This window comes from Apus apus, chromosome 6 (assembly GCF_020740795.1).
Source record: "Apus apus isolate bApuApu2 chromosome 6, bApuApu2.pri.cur, whole genome shotgun sequence".
In the NCBI taxonomy this organism is placed as follows: Eukaryota; Metazoa; Chordata; class Aves; order Apodiformes; family Apodidae; genus Apus; species Apus apus.
Genome location: NC_067287.1, coordinates 35261570 through 35280358, shown reverse-complemented (window position 1 = coordinate 35280358; position 18789 = coordinate 35261570). Strand labels below are relative to the sequence as shown.

The window sequence follows — 18789 nt, the reverse complement described above, 5'->3', positions numbered from 1 at the left end:
TCAGCAGGGCACCTTGTACCAGGGGATGAGACCTCTCGGCAACGAAGAAGATCATTGCCCAATTCAAGTAATCAAGCTGTGACAAGTTAAGCTACCAAGGGTCACTTTCCTGGGCTTCAGCCTCCTTCAGGGCACCCCTTGTCATCATCAAGCCATCCAGCAGGAAATGTGATCTGTCCCACTGAACACAGCTTAGGACTGCTGCCTGCTCTGCTTCTGTGAGTGTGTGGGGAAACACAAAGCAGGGTACTTCAGATGAACTCCACAGAGAAGAGAGGTGTTCTGGGAGGCTGAGCATTGCTGAGGATCTGGTTCCTACCACAGGTTGGCCCTGGGGTCTTTTGACAATTAGATAATTCCTTCTGCTGGAAGTAACAGTGGCATTCTGTCACTTCCAAAAATCCCTTTGAAGTTGTTTAAAGATGGTAAGTGGTCTGCTTGCATCCACACTATCCTGTCCTTCAGGATACTATTACTTGGCAAGGTGTCTCCATTTCATTCCATCTTTTTGAGGCTGAAATGCTAAATTTACGTAATTTTCCTTGTACACTTAAAAAACACATGACCTTGTTCTTGTTGAAGCTTTAACCACATCTAAGAAATCCCCTGAGTAAGCAGTAAGGTGTCTGGCTTCCACAGCCCATTGTTTTTTCAGATAGTTCCTTTTTGGCTTACTTATTTTTAACTCAAAGAGCCCAGTGACAGTAGCCTCTATGGTGCTACAGAACAGTTCTGAACAGTGATCACTCAAAAGAAGGGGGGAAAGAACCCTCAGAAGAAAACAGACCAAAAGGCAAAGCCAAACTCAGAGACTGATGAAAGGTCAAACTTTGAGTTCTCTATGTTCTTCATTCAGCCTCAATTGTTTAACTTTCTCCTCCTCCCATATTCCCATATTCTCATCTCTCCAAACATCCCTTGTACAATAACACTGATAGAAGGTACAGAAGAAATACAAGCTTTGAGATGACTACTACATTCTGAAGCACTCGTGTCTTTGGGAAATTGCTCAGATTGGCCTTTTCTAAATTTCAACGTGTGAAACCAAATCCTTCTCTTTGCTAGAAAAAAGACACTTGAAAAAATTCCCAAATTAGCTTTTGAAAAACATTTAAAATGGAAACCAGAGCTTTCCTCTTCTGCATAACATACTCTGCAGATCAATAATCCCACTGGATCAACAGTAAGCAGGCAGCAGTCCTGCTTTTGTGTCAGAGGAAAATGGAATTCAGTACATGGTTTGGAGAGCTAAATGTCATAGCAAAATTGTGCAAATGTTCCTGCATTTAAAAGGGTAAAAAAAAATAAATTAAAAAGTAAAAAAAAAAAAAAAAAAAGGGGTGAGAGAGAAGATGCCAGGACAAAGGGTAGGAAGGGTCCCAGCCCACTGCTCTACAGCTCTTTGTAGAGTTAACTGGTCAGAAAGAGAAGCTCCATCTGGGCATCCCAGTGGCATCAGTAAGGATGCTTGCACAGGCTCCCATGGTCTGCCCATTAGGAAAAAAACTCTTAAGTTCATTGGCTCCTCCCCAAACAAAGAAGGGAAAGCACAAGGGAGACAAAACGCAGAAACAAAGAGATGGAAAACACAGCAGAGGCGAACAAATATGACAAAAAGAAAAAGCAGTGGTAGGGCAAAGATTGGTACCTGAGAGACTCTGGTGGCTTCTGCTAAGAACTTCTTCATTTCCCCTTCAGTGTAAACTACATTCATTGCAGACCCACTGTGAGAAGGGCAAAGAAAACAGGTCAGCTTCCCTCGTGACTAGATGATCTTCAGAGGTCTCTTCCAACCCTGACCACTCTGTGATTTCAAGTGAGGTATCAGAGTGTTAGACACCACAGCTCAGGGCTGCCAATTACCTTCATGTGACAGACAAGCCATGCAAGCTACTGACTCAGGCCACTTGCTGCACTCTGGACTGAAAGAAAGGCAAAGCTGGTACCAAATGAACCTCCACTACAGCCCCCAGAAAAGAGAGGTGACCTCCAGATCCATAACCAAGAATTGAATAAAAGAACTGCAACTGTGTAGCCTTAGCACTGCTGCCCAACCCCGTTTCTGACCCAAACCTTTAAAGCTCTTGCACAGCTGGAGGAGATGGAGTCAGCCAGACAGCCCCAGTAAGGATCCCAACATTCACTGCATGTGCAGGTGAGCTGTGAGCTCAGGACAAAACAGGGGCTTTGCTCAGTTTTGCCCAGTTGCTCGTAAGTGACAGATGAAGTGAGGAACACACAGGGCAGTGGTGATGGTGCAACAGTGTAAATGCAGGTAGAAACATGCTGGTTTTTCCTGGCCATTTTGCTGTGCTTCTCCCTTAATGTCTTAGGCCTTAAGGGAGGAGCAGAGCAGATAGAGAGACTATATCTGAAAGCTCCTTTGAAATGTAGCTGTCAGTAATATCAGAGGGGTTTGGGAGTGAACAAGGGTCCAGAGTCATTCACATTCCTTTTAAAGACAAGAATCTTTTGGAAAAGGTGTTTCATTGGTAACTTCCACCACTGATGTTCAGCTTCCCCTGGCTTTGGTGGACAAGCCCACAGAGGCTGAGGGCAAAAGTAGAGGAAGGATCTATCCCACAAAATCAGTCACTTTAGCCTAAGATAAATAGACACAAGTACCTAGGTGATCGTACTTAGCAGACTACCTCTTCAGCTGATGTAAATGAATGGAGTTCAGTTAAATCCATGGACCTATGTTAGTTGTACCAGTGAGGATGTGAGATGGTGCACACAGTACATAACTAGTGGGGAAACGCATTTAGTTTTCCAAGGCAGCTGGCAAATATTAAAGGCCACAACTGTTTGAAGGATGAAGAAGTCTAGCTGTGGACTTGCTGCTGTTCTGCAAATAGAGGCCAGACAGTGTGCTGTGCTAGGGCTTTCCACCTTCTTCCTCAAGCTTACATCCTCCAGTTTCATCTTTCTCCCCAAGGTCCCTCCAGCCTGTCCAAACACCTTTTAGCAAATATTTACAATGGAAAGGGCCCATACTGAATTTAATACAGATGGAAACAGCAGGCTAAAAGAAGTGTTCCCTAAAATTCTGGAGAATTACCTCAGGAGCACTTTCGAATTTATCCTCCTAATCTGAGTGCTGGTTTCTAACTTTGCTTTGCAAACCCACTGCAAGCTTCAGAAACTGGATAGAAAAGTCCCATTCAGCAGACTCTTCTAAAGGTTACATCCTTCAGGGTTGAAAATACAAGAAATATTTTTCTTTTCTTTTTAAATAAAAAGAGTTGTTTTTATCTCCTGAGAATAACTAATGTGCCTTTTTATTTTTGATACCTCTCTCTTTCATATGAAAAGTATCCTGTCTCCAATTTATTTTCACTTGTAAACTCTGCCCAGCAAACTGCCTCTCTGTGCCTCTCTGTCACCCAGTTATGAAGAAATGGCTTGCAGAGAAGAAGGATCATTCACAATGTGTGAGTTTGCTGTGTCTACGCATTGCTATAACTGCTTCAAAAAGTCTACCTCCTGGAAATGGGTGGCTCTGTACAAAGTCTATTTAAAGAGAAGCAGCTGCCACAGCACAGGGACATAAAACATGCCTGTAAGCAGAGAAGCTTAGCAAGTAAGAAGCTGAATTCAAAAGACGTGCTGTCATTTTTTGACAACAGATGCCAACCCAAATAAATGGCCTCAGTATGTTCCCTTCTGTTTTTCCTGGTGGCAAACAATCTCCTGGCCTAATTGTAGAGGTAGTAGTCTCAGGAAGCTTAAGAAACACCACAGATGGTTCATGGTTTTGGCCTTGAGATATGAAAAAGTTAATGCAGCTTAACAGATATTCTTATGATTATGTTCCACCTTTGATCTGTGCCTGATGGACATAAAGAATCCATGAGCTTCCTTTATTAGAGAAGTTGTCCTACCTGTTAAGACAGGCAGCTTCATGCTGCATTCATCTAGGATAGTATTTTCCACACATCCCCTGAAATTACTCTTCCTTGTCTCAAAAGAGGCTTTTGTAGTTTGTATCCCCAGTGTGACGAGCTCTGATGGTGGAGCCTTACCTCAGAACATAGGAAGGCCTCAGCAAACATGGGTAACTCACAGAGCTTGCAAATTCAACTGCATCTCTCTAAAGAAAGGGAGGAGAAACATGCTGTGAACAAGAAAGTATTTTCAAGTCATACCAAAATTTCATTTCTAACTGCATTTGCACTTTCCTAGCCATTAAGACTGGTGGACTTTGGGGGATAAGGTAAGCAGAGGACTACAGTCTGGGCTGAACATAATACATGACTTCTTGGTTCCAGAGTTGTCATCTTCAGACTTTCCCTGCCCATAGAGCTTCACCCAGAAAAAGGAGCAGTGCTGACACAACTCTATTCCTTTGTGAGCTCCATCTGCTAAAATAATTTTCCAGGCCAGTAGGATAAACTTGAGTAGCCTGACAGTGGTGGTAACTTTTGCTAGGTATATATGAGCAGCAGCTGAGGGAACAGGTTGTTTAGCCTGAGAAAAGGAGGCTGAGGGGAGAACTTATCACTCTGTACAACTATCTGAAAGGAGGTTGTGGCCAGGTGGGGGTCACTGTCTTCTCCCTAATACTAAGTGATAGAAAAAGTGGAAATGGCTTCAAGTCGTGTCAGGGGAGGTTTAGATTGGACATTAGAATAAACTTCACTGAAGGGGTTTGTCAGGCCCTGAACAGGCTGCCCAGGGAGGCCAAATCACCATCCCTGGAGATGTTTAGAAGATGCGTAGATGTGGTGCTGAGGGACATGGTTGACATGAGCAGACTCAGTAGGTTAATGTTTGGACTTTATGATCTTAAAGGTCTTTTCCAATCAAAACAATTCTATGATTCTATGTAGTGTAAAGGTGATTTAAAGACACTTCCTTTCCAGTTTCCATCCCACTGCCAGCAATGTTACAGATTCACTTTACAAGGATCAAAAAGTCCTTCAACATCACCAATAAAAAACAGTCAAATGTCTTTGGAATACTGAAACATATCAGCAAGTTGGTGCCCCTGGAGCAGATGCTCTAACAAGCCCCAGCCCCTTCAGAGTTCCCCAGATGCACATCCCAGCTTACCAGAGTGCTGACTGCCTTCCAGGGAGCCTGGGCCACGTGCAGCTCATCCAGAACAGCTGAGAATACGGAGCGATCTTCTGCCCGGTCAATCTGCAAAGGGTTTGTGCCAAGGATCTTCACACCACGCTGGTGTAGTGGCACTGCCAAGTTATTTGGAATCTGCCCACCTACAGAAATAATGCAACCACTGCATCCCTGTTGGCAGAGAGAAAAGAGTACAGTCACATCCAAGTGAGCTTAACTTCAAGAGCTGTTATAAGGAGGAATCCAGTATTTAGATGACATCACTTTTCAGGTTGCTATGAGCAAAGGCAGATCACAACTGTGCTGATCCAGAGGCACTCAGGCTGCACAGCGTGATTCAGAGTGTGTAGTCTCTCTAAAAGAGCACTATCCTTCCTGATATCACTCAACAGCAGTAACTTGAGGTCAAATTCCCCAGGAAACCAAAGAAATCTGCACTATTCATATGCCTTTTGACATCAAGCCAAGATTTTAACTTCTGCTAGAACCAAAGACTGTCACCCTGTTTCCACATCATGTTTAGGTGTCTCTGCCTTGCCAGTGGTGGTGAGCATTGAGCTGACAAAGGCTCCCTGGCTTGGAAGAGAAAGGGCACTGGGATATGAAAACCTCACACCCCACAACAAAACTCTGCTCAGTGGGGTCAGGTCTTCCTCCCTTGTTTTCCTACATGTGTGAACGTGGGGAGTATCACCTCAAATGAGCTGAGCTCCAAATGAGGTCCCCTTCATTTGGATCCAGTAGAGTTGTTTTAAGTCCCCTTTCTTTTTCAGTTCAGCCCTTCTGAGAAAACAGCTTCTCCCATGCGCACAGTTAGAGACTTCCAGAGTAGAAGACATTGATACAAACTCCTTTTTACTACAGAGTTGGAAGACAGCAGCCTCCAGCAGAGAGGCAATGGGAAACAAGTGGATTTATATTTTTTCTGCCAGCACTGCCTTTTGCTAAGGAAACAACCTTTCCTAGCCCCAGAAGAAAGCCTTTAAGGAGTGCTTCTCAATGACCCCTTGCTGGCCTGTACAAATTAAAGCACAGTCTAGTTCAACAGAGCCCAATCCATCAGACAGCCTGTGGCAGTGAATTTCTCTGGATACAAACGGAACCCTTAATTTTCCTTCATCCTCATTATTCATGCCTAGCTCCTCATTCTAGCAGTGCACTCAACAGTGACAGGTACTTCAGCCAAACTGTCATATATGCTCATTTCCACACAGGTTATTTGCAAACACTATAACCCCAGAAGCAGATGGGGCAGGACAGGTGGCACAGCCACAGTGGCACATTCCAAAGCTGTCACTGGGCAACCACAGCATTTTAAGTGAGGAAATAAGAAATGGCAAATCACAAGAGCCTGCTTGCAAACACACATCCTTCTTCAGGTGCAAATATGGGCACTTTCTTGACATAGAACCCCTACTGCTTTCAAGCACAATCTAGACTGGTGCGAAAATTTTTAGTAGTAAAAAAAGGCCTTAGAGTATCTACAACAATGATGAGGACATGAATTACATTTACAATGTGTAATAATTGAGGATAATTGAATAACGGGCACTTTAGTTCCAAATTAAAGCTGGTGAAACTTTGCCCAAAGGAGAATCAAGCCTACGGTACAGCTGCAGGGAGGGCCTCTTGTACATCAGATCTGTTTTACACAGTTTTACCGACCTCCAACGAACAAGAAACATGAATCAAGTGATCCATGGTTTGGCTCTGTCTTTAACAGTATCAATATTCCTTTAGTTAAGCAGTGTGTTGTTGCTGAAGAAGGTTAGCCCAACTGGCCTTCCTGGAAGAGGAACTCCTGAATAAGGGATTTGAAAGGATTTAGAGTAGCAGATCTGTAAGCTGAGAGCAGGAAGGACTAGAAGCAACTGGGAAAAAGAGATGATACATGCTGGTACAAACCCTGCTCAACATCACCATGATTCATTTCCCACCAAAACAAATATCCACTAAAAAAGTCTGGCATTTAAGCAGCACTTATTATTCCAATGTCTAAATATTATTATTTGCTTAAAATGCTAACACACAGTGCTGGAATATTTTTTTTTTTTTTTTCACCATTGCAGTCAGTTATGGGATGAAATGCTGCTGACAGGGAGAGAAAAATGCCTTATTAGTAGGGGGTGGAGCATGGATGGAGACTGTTTTGTGCCCACATGGGGTTGTATCATGACACTGGAGCTCACCATCTCCAGTTTGGAAGAAAAACCTGTTCCTTACTGCTTTCAGAGCTATCCAAAATACAGTACTTATCTCTAGTCCCTGGGCTCCTTATCATCCCACATGGATGAGAAACAGACAAGCAATAAGCAAACCTCTTCTTGCAGCTTGGAATAGTTTCTGTTTAACAACAAGTCAACCTACCTTTGCTGCCAAGGTCAACCAACATCTTAATCTATCCTCAGCATCTTAGACATGCGAATGTCTCACCTAACAGCTTCTCTTCAGCTGCTGCTGCTTTCTTCCTTTAAAAGAATTCTAGTCTCTGAGCCTTCAAAATGCAAATACTGCTTATATCAAACTTGGGATATCATTAGGGACTCCAGCCCCAAGGGGACAGAGATGACTCATTCAAGCAGATAGCAAAGAATCCCATACTCATTTGTACTCAAAAAAGAACTATAAATTGAGGTCCAGCTGCTCCTTACTTCTTGCTTTAAAATTCTGCTGTTATTTGCCAAAGCACAGTCTCACCCAAGGAACAGCCCACCACCCCACTAGGGAACAGGACTGCTCCACTGAGAAATGTGGGCAGACAAAAATGGACTCCACTGCACATCATGTTGCCATCAGCCATATTTTAATTCCAAATGAAATTAATAACATCCTTGCCATTACATATCTTTAAAATATATCATATAGATAATCTAGTGGAAGATGCCTACAGAGAATTATTTTCCCCTTATAACAAAAACCACTCTTTTTATTACTAAAGTGCTTTTATGTCATTAGTAATAGAGTTGGGTTTTCTTTTTCCTTGAGTTTGAAAACAAATTAGACCATTAAAATTATACCTAAGAGCCTCCTTTAGTTTTATGAATTGTTTCAGAATTATCCTAGAAACTGAAGAAGAATCAGAAGAGACCCTCAAGCAGACAGATATTAAAAGAAAAAGGGAACATCTTCTCTGAAAACAAAAAGACAATAAATCTGAGGGAAGGAAATTTATTTATTTTTTTAAATTATTGTCCTCATAGACTACCACCTAGCTTTGCACCTTCACAGTAAGTTAAACTTCCCTCCAAAGCACAGCTCTGTTGCTCAGTTTCCAGTGACTCAGAGCAGTTGTGAATGTCAACTGGAGAGGTAAAAGGGGACACAAAAGAGAGAGAGAGAGAGAGAGAGAGAGTGGGACACCTGAGGATGTCCTTGGAATAGGACTGTGCCAAGCTGTGAGCAGCTCTTGGTAGGCAGGTTCCAGCCCCCTCAGTCTCTTTGGTAACCTCACTCCTCTGCGTAGCCTAATAATCTATTAATCTATTCAGAAAAACTGGGACAAGTCAGTGCACCAATTTGTGTGAGCTTTGTAGCTGTCCAAGGTTTGCTGGCCATTCTAACAATGTTTAGGGTGTTGATGTATCACTACTGAGGACAAAGGCTTGTGTCCAGTGTTTGCTGATGGCTTTACCCACGGTTCCTCTGTAACTTTTCAGAGTATTTGCCACCATGCACTATCACAGAATCACAGAATCAGAATCTTAGAGGTTGGAAGAGACCTCAAAAGATCATCCAGTCTGATGATCCAGTCTGATCCTGCCAGAGCAGGATCACCCAGAGCACATCACACAGGAACGTGTCCAGGTGGGTTTTGAATGTCTCCAGTGAAGGAGACTCCACAGCCTCTCTGGGCAGCCTGTCCCAGGGCTCTGTCATTATACATTGGAACATGGAATTACACACACACTACAGGAGGCTAATGAGCAGGTGGGTCTGAAATCATGGCACTCTTTGTGCTTTGCATTTGAAGCTGGGAGAGATGGTGATCTGCGGGACTGGTGAGGGATCTCGGAGTCAGATCCTGAATTTTTCACTTGATTGTTTTCTCAGGGACTGACTTCCAACTCCGTTGCCTGAGGATTTGGCTCACTCATTTAAAAAAATAAATAAACTACATTTTAAAAAAATAAATAAACTACATAGAGCAAATGAAATATTTCAGACTACACCCTGCTGGAGGTCTGGACTCCATCCCCAGGTCTGCCTATGTCCTTTGGCATGACTCTGTGGAGTCTCTCTACTCCTCAGAGACTCAGTTTCCCTACATGTGAATTAGGCATAATGAGACCATTCTCTTTTGTTGCTACTTGAGAACAATGTTCTAGAACAGCTGAGTATTTATTATTTCTTTCAGGATTTATTAGACAACACAACCCTAACTTGGGATGTTTAGGCTCAGACCCTGATGGCTTTAACACCTCTATAGCAAACATCAAATTGGTTTCCACACCCAAGTCAGAGTAGCAGAATCCTCTGTGAACTCCTGGCCTCTCTCTTCTCCCTCATTTTATTCCCAACACCTCAGCTCCTGCTGCCTTCTCCCTGCCCGCTCTCCCCTCACAATCACTTTTTTGTTACTTGTTAAGCAGGACAGGCTAAAAACATGCCTGAAAGCATGAGCACAGCACAGCTGGTAAGCAAGGCTGGCTGAGCTGGGGAAGCTGCCAAGAGAATGTCCTGCCCCTTCAGCTCTGGGTACCACACGATGCTGCTGTGAGACCCTGAGGTCTGCAACGCCTCCCATCAAACTCACTGAGCCCTTCTGTGACCAGCAGCACAATGCAAGTTTCAACATGTATACATTCTCCTTTTCACTTATTTTTCTTACCCAACTTGCTAATTACTAGCACTACATGTTTACATAAGTAGTTGCTCTCTCATCACCTATCTTCACCTTCTCTTTGATCCTGCAGTAATTAGATACTGTGTTGCATCAGTGTTATTTGTCTGACAAACTGTCACACCACTTCTCTCCCTGCCTCAAGTTCAGAAGTTCAGTTTTGCTTAAGTAAACAAGAGTTCAATGTTTATAGAGCTGAGCTACATGGAAAATCCTAAAGCATTCAAAAATCAGCCATTAATACTCCAGAGAGCCACCAGTCTTTTGACCTGTCCTAAATCTGGGCTTTCCAGTTACAGCCTCTGTTTTTACGTAAATATAAAGAAGAGGTAAAACAACATGTGAAAATTGGGAAGCATCAAGATGCAACTGAAAAATGGTTCTAAACAGTATTTTTCAGATGGTTTAAGAACAAAGCCTAGAGACTGGGATTTGAGTTCTGGTGTGCTTTTGCGCAGTTCCAAATTTAGGAACTATCAAAATGTAGCCAGGTTATAAAATTATTTTAGCAACTTGCACACATTCACAAAGGAGATGAGCTCAAATTGTCACATACTGGGAAAAAAAGAGCCAAGAAAAATCAGAAGTTTAACGTGACCTGGGTTCTGTAAAGTTGCTTCAGCAAGTTACAGGATGAACTCACACTGAATTTCAAGGAAGACGAAGTTCCTGTAAGCATCGTTGAAAATCTCACACAGAAATCCAAGATGTGTGTGTTACCAAACAGAAATCAACATTTTCCATGTTGAGTCACAGAATCACAGAAGCATTAAGGTTGAAAAAGACCTCTAAGATCATCAAGTCCAACCATCACCCCAGCACCACCATGCCCATTAAGCCATGTCCCCAGCTGTCACATCTACACGTGTTCTGAACACCTCCAGGGATGCTGACTCCACCACTTTCCTGGGCAGCCTGCTTCCAATGCTTGACCACCCTTTCAGTAAAGACACTTTTCCTATATGCAATCAAAACCTCTCCTGGAGCAACTTGAAGCCACTTCCTCTTGTCCTATTAAGTTAATTTTATGTTGCCTAATGTAATATGTTTCCCTGACTCCAAAGTAGCACTCCGGCTCTCAGGGTGGGGTGTTACAGGAAGCCTCACTGCCAGCAAGGCTAGGAGGTATCACAGAGGATTCCAGACAGGCTTTTTTGCACAGGATCCCACAAACATACACGTGCATACAGGCACCTATTTTGTATGCACACACCCATACACAACCACTACTTGTATACACACATGCTAACATGGCATTGTTTGGGAATTTTGGAGGCTGGTCCATCCTCGGGGTCCTTGCCAGCCCAGGCAATTTCCCACCCCAGCTTCAGTGCAGACCAGACTGTCACACAACACAGGGCAGCTGGCATGAGGCACTGGAGATACTGGCTTCAACTGTTCATATTATATACCCTTCCATCAAGAAATCTGCCTGGGACTCCTCTCCATAGCTTAGTATCAGTGTTTCTGAGCACTTGAAACCTCCTGACAGACAAATGCAATGTCTGGATCAGGAGCTGGAACATGTTCTGGTTTGATGGCAATTCCAACGCCCCTTCGTGACCTGCCTGCCTGCTGGACCACATCCACCACATTGCCACTTTATTTGCAAAGCCAAGACTGCAAGTTCTTGAGCAGACGTTAGTTAACATGATGCACATAACTTGTCCTGCTGCTTCAGGGGGAGCACTTGTGTTTAAAGTCAAGGATATGCTTAAGTGCTAACACTCAGCACCGCAAGGGCAGAACAATTTGTGCAATAAATGACTGTGCAGCAAATTAAATCTGCTTGTAAATATTGCACAATATGGCACCTTGCAAAATAATTTAATATTTATTTGGCATTCATTATTGAGCAGTCTGCTAGGAACACCAACGATGTGTAAAATGCAGCATTGGGATCCAAACCAAACAGCTTTTGCTAGCAAGCTCTCCCCCTTCCCCCTCAGCTGCTCTGCCAAAGCAAGCTAGTGACAGGAATTCTGAAGAGTCTGGTCTGCTTCATGGATTTTTGTTGCTGCTTCTGCTGTTCTTTACCTCATATTGGTAGATGTCCAAGATCCTTTCCAATGACAGCTCCTCAAAGTACAGTCTGTCACACTCATCAAAATCTGTGCTCACAGTCTCCGGGTTGCAGTTCACGACGACGCTCCGGCTGCCAAGCTGACGCAGCGTGCGGATACTGGAGACAGCACACCAGTCAAACTCCACGCTGCTGCCTGCCAGGAGACAGAACAGTGGGCAAGGTAAGGAAGGGTGCAGAGAAAAAAAAAAAAAAAACACAAACAGACCTTCTCAGCACTCAAGCTGAAAAAGAAAACAAAAGAAAACAGCATTGCCTCCTCTCAGCTAAGAGCAAGAAACCTCATTGTCCTACCATGGAAATTAACCATCCACAAATGTGAGCCTCCCAGCACAACAGGTATGTTGTCCCAACTGCTCAGGAGTGACAGGCCTCTAACACGTCTGTCACCCTGCACCCATAAACACTCATGTCTGCTCTTGCTGCCCAGCCAGCCTCTACTGTCCCCCAAACAACAGGCCTTGAGATGAACTTCAGAGGCAGAAGCTTAGAGGTGACCAAACTGAGCGCCTGTTATTATCAGAGAGTGCTGTTTACTTGAGGAAGCATGAAGCATTTGTACAGATGCGGTTTAAAAAAACAGGAGTCCGAAGTGTTTTTTACCTTTCAGGAGAGCAGAGTGTAGCTAACCTAATGACAGAAAAATTACAGCTCAGTGAGTTTGATCTTCCTGTGCACTGACTCTAGATACAGCAAATGGGTTGAACAACACTTTCAGAGCCACCCTGTGGTCCTTTCATCTTGGTTTAAAGGCCACAGTGATTATGGCAACACTGTGGGGCAAGCACTGTTCTGAACCCTGAGTAACCACTGTGGCCACCTCTAAAGGGAAGAGGCACAGAGGGAGTCACCAGGCACTTGAGTGAGCAGCAGGACTTGGGCAAGCTGCAAGGCTTGGGACTTGGGCAACACTGCAGGCTTCAGGCAATGCTGGAGTCCAGACTTGCACTAACAGCTGCTGCCCCATAATTTCTACACTCAAACATCTAAGAGGGGTACCATAAACAAAGAATGAAATGCAGTAAAAAACATAATTAAATAGTTATGCTTACAGCCTACAAGAAAACCTTGGCCTCATCACAATGTGTTCACAGACATTACATGATCGTTAACCACTGATAGAATTATTTTTCTATATAATTGTGTGACAACACACACTGGAAATTCAGGCTGTGCTTAATTACTGCCTCCACCACCTAGTCACAAACAAATGGCTGTCACAGGTCTCTCCCTGACAAGCACACAATTCCCTACTTTTGTCAGACCGCAAAACATGCCCAAGTCTCAGCTAAAACCCCATAGAAAAGTGAGAGAAATCAAATCTGAAACTGGGTATTTCCCAGAATAGACACCAGATTCTTGGTCCCTTTTTGTATTCTACCTCCACTATTCAGGAATTCTTATACACATAAGAAACCTCAACTCTAGGACACAATGGTCATCTGGAGTCCCCACCTGACTGCTTTAGATACAACCTGGGAAAACAGCTGAACACTTTTAAGTATATTCCAGCCATATCCAGTAATGGTCATGTCCAAACAGTAGCAGGAAAAGGGAAGACAGCAAATAATTAGTAATACTGGTAATGACTGTTGTAACCCAAACAGACACTGCTACTCAGAAGATAATTCCTCCATCCATACAGACATGCTTTTGAGCTAACTTTAAAGTCACAATCATCTGAAATGTATACATTTACAGAGCACTCTGCTGATCCACACAGCCAAACAACTTATTTTATACTTCTCAGGGCTGCCTTTCACACAAACAAATGCCCCTTCCTGGAGAGGAAGTGCCCTCCTGGCAGCAAGTGAAGAGAGAAACATCATGTTGAATGCATGAACAATATCTGCCCAGAGCACAGGTCACTCACTGCAGCTCAGGTTCTCTCTAAGCCAGAGGCCTCTCATGAAAGGTTTGCTTCAAAGCAAACCCTGCATTTGAAGAGTGTGCAACTGTGCTGATTCACACCATGTTTCTATTTGGTGTATTAGTTAACAAGAACAAGAAAACATCAAAAAAAGACACTTCCTTTTGGATAATTTTCATTTTAAACAAAGAAGACAGCATGACTTTTGAAATTACCTCACACTTCCCCCAAATAATTTTATTTCTTTCCAAAAGTGCTAACAAACTCAGTGTTTTCCTGTAACACATTTTAAAATATTTCCAAATCATATCCATAAAGTTGTTTTCACTTTTTTTAATCTAAAACTCAGTTTTCAAAAAGGAAAAAAGAATAATATTTTTTAAAAAAATTATGTCACATGTTCCAACCAAATAATTTAGCTCTTTCTGACCTCTTCCTGTTTTGTAAATGCAAATCCACAAAGAACACTAAGTGGATCCCACTGAATTATGACTACAACTCTGAAAGCATGGAGGGAAACTCTGCTGCTTCCTTTCCTTCAAAAGAAAAAAACATGAAATCAACTTGGCTATTACACCTAGAAATAAAAATGTTTTAGAGATCCAAGCAGCAGTTTCCCTTAGCAGCCTTTATGTGGTTGCAGCCTCTTCCAAATATTGTCTTGATCAAGTCAAAGCGACAGAGCAGGTAAGACCACGAGCAGGCCTGTTGGGCTAATGCAAGAACAATTAGGAGTTTTAGGTGAACAGTGCAAAAGGTATTAACAAACATTCCATCAGATTATTAAACAACACTGCCATCCTTTTTAGGTTCATTTTTTGTAACCACGCTTCACAGCACATTGACTGGCAAATGTGTTCACAAAAAAATTAGCATAATCATGGAGTGTTCCTCCCGATTTCACTAAACTCAACATTTATACTGGAATATGAGTTCAGAAAAGACACATCCTACAAACAGTAACAGGAGTGTGCCACGTGGAGCTGTCCATCCAAGCAAAAGAAAAGGACAGACTTCTAAATTTCAGCTTTCAAAACCCACTACCACTACTTGGGAGATGAAGAGCAAAAATATTTCTGAGTAAGAAGCAATTTTTTTTCTTCTCAATATTTAAAAACTTTTTTGGAAGGATCCATGAAAAGAAGTGAAAGTCATCAGATAGAGAATTCAGCAGCAGTCTGTCTACCCAGTACTCATAGCTATGAGGAAATGCTTATGCTGCATCACCATTTGAGTGGGCTGAAAGAACATACAGAATACTGCTTATACTAAAGCAGCTGAATAGATCAAAATATTTTCCTAGTCACCTATACTTACAGCAGTAAAATGCGTAGGACATAACAACATAGTCATGAGCTGGGAGACAACATGTAAGATAACACATGCAAAAAGTAAGGTTAAAAGAGTTCCCTAAAACTTTGTGGAAATCACCAGTAAGTGGCAAGTGAAAAGTAATAAAATTCTCCTGTTTTTTCCAGGGCATGAAATGAAGTCTCCAAGCAAGTGTAAAAGGCAAGCCTTGTGTTAGGGATTTATGTCCTGTGCACTGTGCTCTGGAGGGTTTTGTCACCATATAAGAAGAGGAACAAATGAACCACAAGAATACCCAAAGAAGGCTCGAGGGTGCAAAGAGAACAGAGGAGTTGTAAGAAAGATTTACCTATGTGATACGGCCCACAGCCCAACACCATCACTCCACTGTCATCAAATTTTACATCGTGCTCCTGAGAAGGGAGGGAGAAAAGTCATTAGGATCTGTGCTCCACAGCACCTAATTCCATGCCTTTCAGAATAAACAGTTTCTGGTGCTCAGGCCATAATCCAAGAGTCTGACCTCGTTTACTGCACTGTAAATCAAGTGCAACTCTATTGGAATTAGTGGTGGTGCAGCCAAACCAAAGGAGACACAACTGCTCTGATTTTAGCAGCTTAAGGAGCTGCTAAGCTTCACATAAAAATAATGCTAGGATGAGAAGAGTGAAACATGAGTTCTGCATTCCCACCACCTGACCTGTGCACAGAGGACACAAGTACAGGTGATACAGAACAGCATAACAACACTGGGGCATTAACATTAAATGCACTGGATCAGCATTTCAGCAAGAGCAAGTTCCAGGCTTTGCTGCAAGGGGATTATGCATAACACTACCCTAAAGAATTGCTACAGAGCCCAAGACATGTCTGAGATCCCCAGAAATAACACAGCACAGGGAAAAGAGATCAAACTAGAGAGCAATGAGGCTGCTGTCTCCAAACATGCCTACCTGCCCGTTGTACGTGACGTAGAGGTAATTGGTTACTGCTGGGTACTCTGCTGCCAGTGTGTCAATCTGTGGGGAAGAAGAGGAGGTGTGACTTGGCCAGCATAGGATCTTTCTTACATGCAGGTGTTTTGGGGTTTTTCTTTTCTCCCTTTCCTTTTCTACTCTTCTTTCTGTCCTATTATTTTCCCAGCATGTCTTTCCTGGGAAGGAAGTGATCTGAGCTCTCTGACACCGGCAACACAGCAGACTCCTGGCCTTCTCCCCAGACCTTACAGTTCAGTCCATGGCAGAGTCTGCCATCTCCTTCTAAGCTGCAGTTTTAGCTCTCTGGTAAAACACCTTCACAGCCCAGGAACTTTTGCCATCCACCCCTCACTCTCTAGTTAGCTTGGCATCATTAATTACACAGATCTCTGTTCCTCCAGGTCTCCTGTCCTCGTTAGCTGGGACATCTGGGATCTTCTCACTGTACTCTTGACCCATCTTACTGCCACACTGAATACAAACACGCTCACAGGATCACTTGGAGATCATGCCAAGGAGCATCCAGCAAGTACTATGTATTTATATTACAGTATAACTCGTGCTTTGATAATGAAATGGAACACAAAGCAAGAGTGATTTTGAACCACCCTGTATATGTAGTTTTCAACAATTTCTTATTTAACTAGTCACCAGAGAGCTCAGAAGAATGATTTGCCCAGGAGGCTACTCACAAACTGTTTATGTCAACTACTTATTGCATGTTATACATGGTAACTAGTCCATCTAGGTCACCAGCAATTGCTGAAGTTCCCTGAATGAACAGCTGAAATACTTCTATGCAGAATACTGAACAGGGAACCACATTAAAGAAGTCATTACATGAATTTTTACATGATACACCATTTAAAAATCTGTTGAATCTTCAAGCATTTTCAGGAATCCCCTCTGGCTGTTCAAATCCTTGCAAATAATGAGGAATGTTGACCTTACGTCACTAGCACTATGTAAGTGTCTGCTGCTCATTACTGTTGCTAATACTGCAGCTTGTACTTCATGGCTCAAGAAGAAACATATGCTTTGAAGCCACAAATGCAGCCATAAGTAGAATGACCTTATTAAGGGTACCTTGGCACACAAATCAATCCAGCACTGCAGTGCCATATGCAGCTAAAAGAATGTAGCACAAGACCAGGCACATTTCTGTGGACCAGGTGAGGATGTAGAAGGAAAACAAGCAGCTGGGGAACAGAAGGAGACTGGGCACCTGGAACCAAGCCTGAGGATACAGCTGGGCTCTTTCAGAAACATTCGGTAGCTAGGGTTGGGGTTGGGTTTTTTTTCCCCTTTAAGGACAAAAAAACAGCTGGTGGCAGTTTAATACCAACACACCTTAAATGCAGCACTCCTGACACTGCCATGAATACTGGATGAGCTCATGACACTCATGCCATCACAGTGAATAGCAAATGAACCCGTAACAATAGCACACATCAAATAAAGTATCACCTTGTAAAAAGTTACTACCAAGAGAAAAACATGCTACATTTTTCATGGTCACACACCATGGTGGGCCAGCAGTCTCAGCCTTTCCCTGAAGCCAGATAGCTGCACTTCCCCCTCAGCCACACCAAATATGAACAAGAATATTCTGTGTCTCTGTTAGGGAATGTTCATGCCATCACACTGTTGCCTGCAGTACAGAAACAACAACTATGTGGGTGAAAATTTGTCTCCTGTAATGTCAATGTCAAAACTCCCATGGATGTTAACAGAGCCAGGGGTTCCACTTTGTTTACCTCCACTGTTTCTAAGGTCATGGAGGTCTCCTGCTTGTTGTGCTCTTGCAAGCCCCCACCATGAACGGTGATGTTTCTCACATACCTGTTTCACCCAGGGCACTATATTCTTCCTCAGTCTCAGTTGATGGCATTGGACTTCAGTCAGCTTCAGGCATTTCCCAATCTGTTTGTCAGAGAACCCGATTTGTTTGGCTCTTCTCAGTGTCTCTTCTGGAACTGTTTCACTGAGATTCAACAAGAAAAACACCTCTGCGTGAGGCATTACAGGAATACTTAGAAGATATATGAGTGCTTGTGTCTTCCATACTGCACAGAGTAGCTATAGGATTGTGCACATAAAGGCAAGAAAAGGAAGACCACCCAGCTAAGCTATGCAATCCTCATACATAAAAGATCTTCTTTGGCACTGGATGCCTGTCAAAAATACCTGTAAGGTAAACTCTATAGGCAGACTGCTGATGCTAGGAAGTGAAACACTTTCTTTCCTTGCATTTTTTGACAGGAATGGGTGACTCATGATGAGGTCCCTCATCTCCCAGGCAGCACTCTACACCAGGCTAGAACAAAGTCACCAAATCTACTACTGTCTTTGCCATTACTGCCTCCATAGATATATTTAGCATTCCCACATCTCCATGCCCAAACTTCAATTCCATCTCTACAATTCCATTCCTCCTCCCAGTCTAAAACTTAAAATATAGGCCTCACCAGACTGGGCTGGATCAGCAGTTATGTACTTGCATCTCCTGCTTCTTATTTCAGCTGTCCACCCACCACAAAGCCATGACATTCCTGAAGCTCTGAATGAGCCATTCAGAGGTATGACTGTAGACTGGCCCTGCTGAGCAGGGTCACAACTTGCCTCAGAA

The 18789-nt window shown here is 43.1% G+C and overlaps 1 protein-coding gene across 2 annotated transcripts in view; it reads right to left on the bottom strand.

Annotated features, from left to right (window-relative positions):
* The window catches only part of CPS1 (carbamoyl-phosphate synthase 1), a 120721-nt gene that overhangs the window by 25007 nt on the left and 76925 nt on the right, over nucleotides 1-18789 (bottom strand). For both annotated transcript variants that reach the window (XM_051624102.1, XM_051624103.1), the window contains 7 exons: nucleotides 18003-18144; nucleotides 16137-16202; nucleotides 15533-15596; nucleotides 11957-12138; nucleotides 5056-5250; nucleotides 4026-4093; nucleotides 1649-1724 (listed from right to left, as the gene is read on the bottom strand). In XM_051624102.1, the coding sequence (XP_051480062.1) occupies nucleotides 1649-1724; nucleotides 4026-4093; nucleotides 5056-5250; nucleotides 11957-12138; nucleotides 15533-15596; nucleotides 16137-16202; nucleotides 18003-18144 (793 nt within the window). The remainder of the gene's footprint in view (nucleotides 1-1648; nucleotides 1725-4025; nucleotides 4094-5055; nucleotides 5251-11956; nucleotides 12139-15532; nucleotides 15597-16136; nucleotides 16203-18002; nucleotides 18145-18789) is intronic.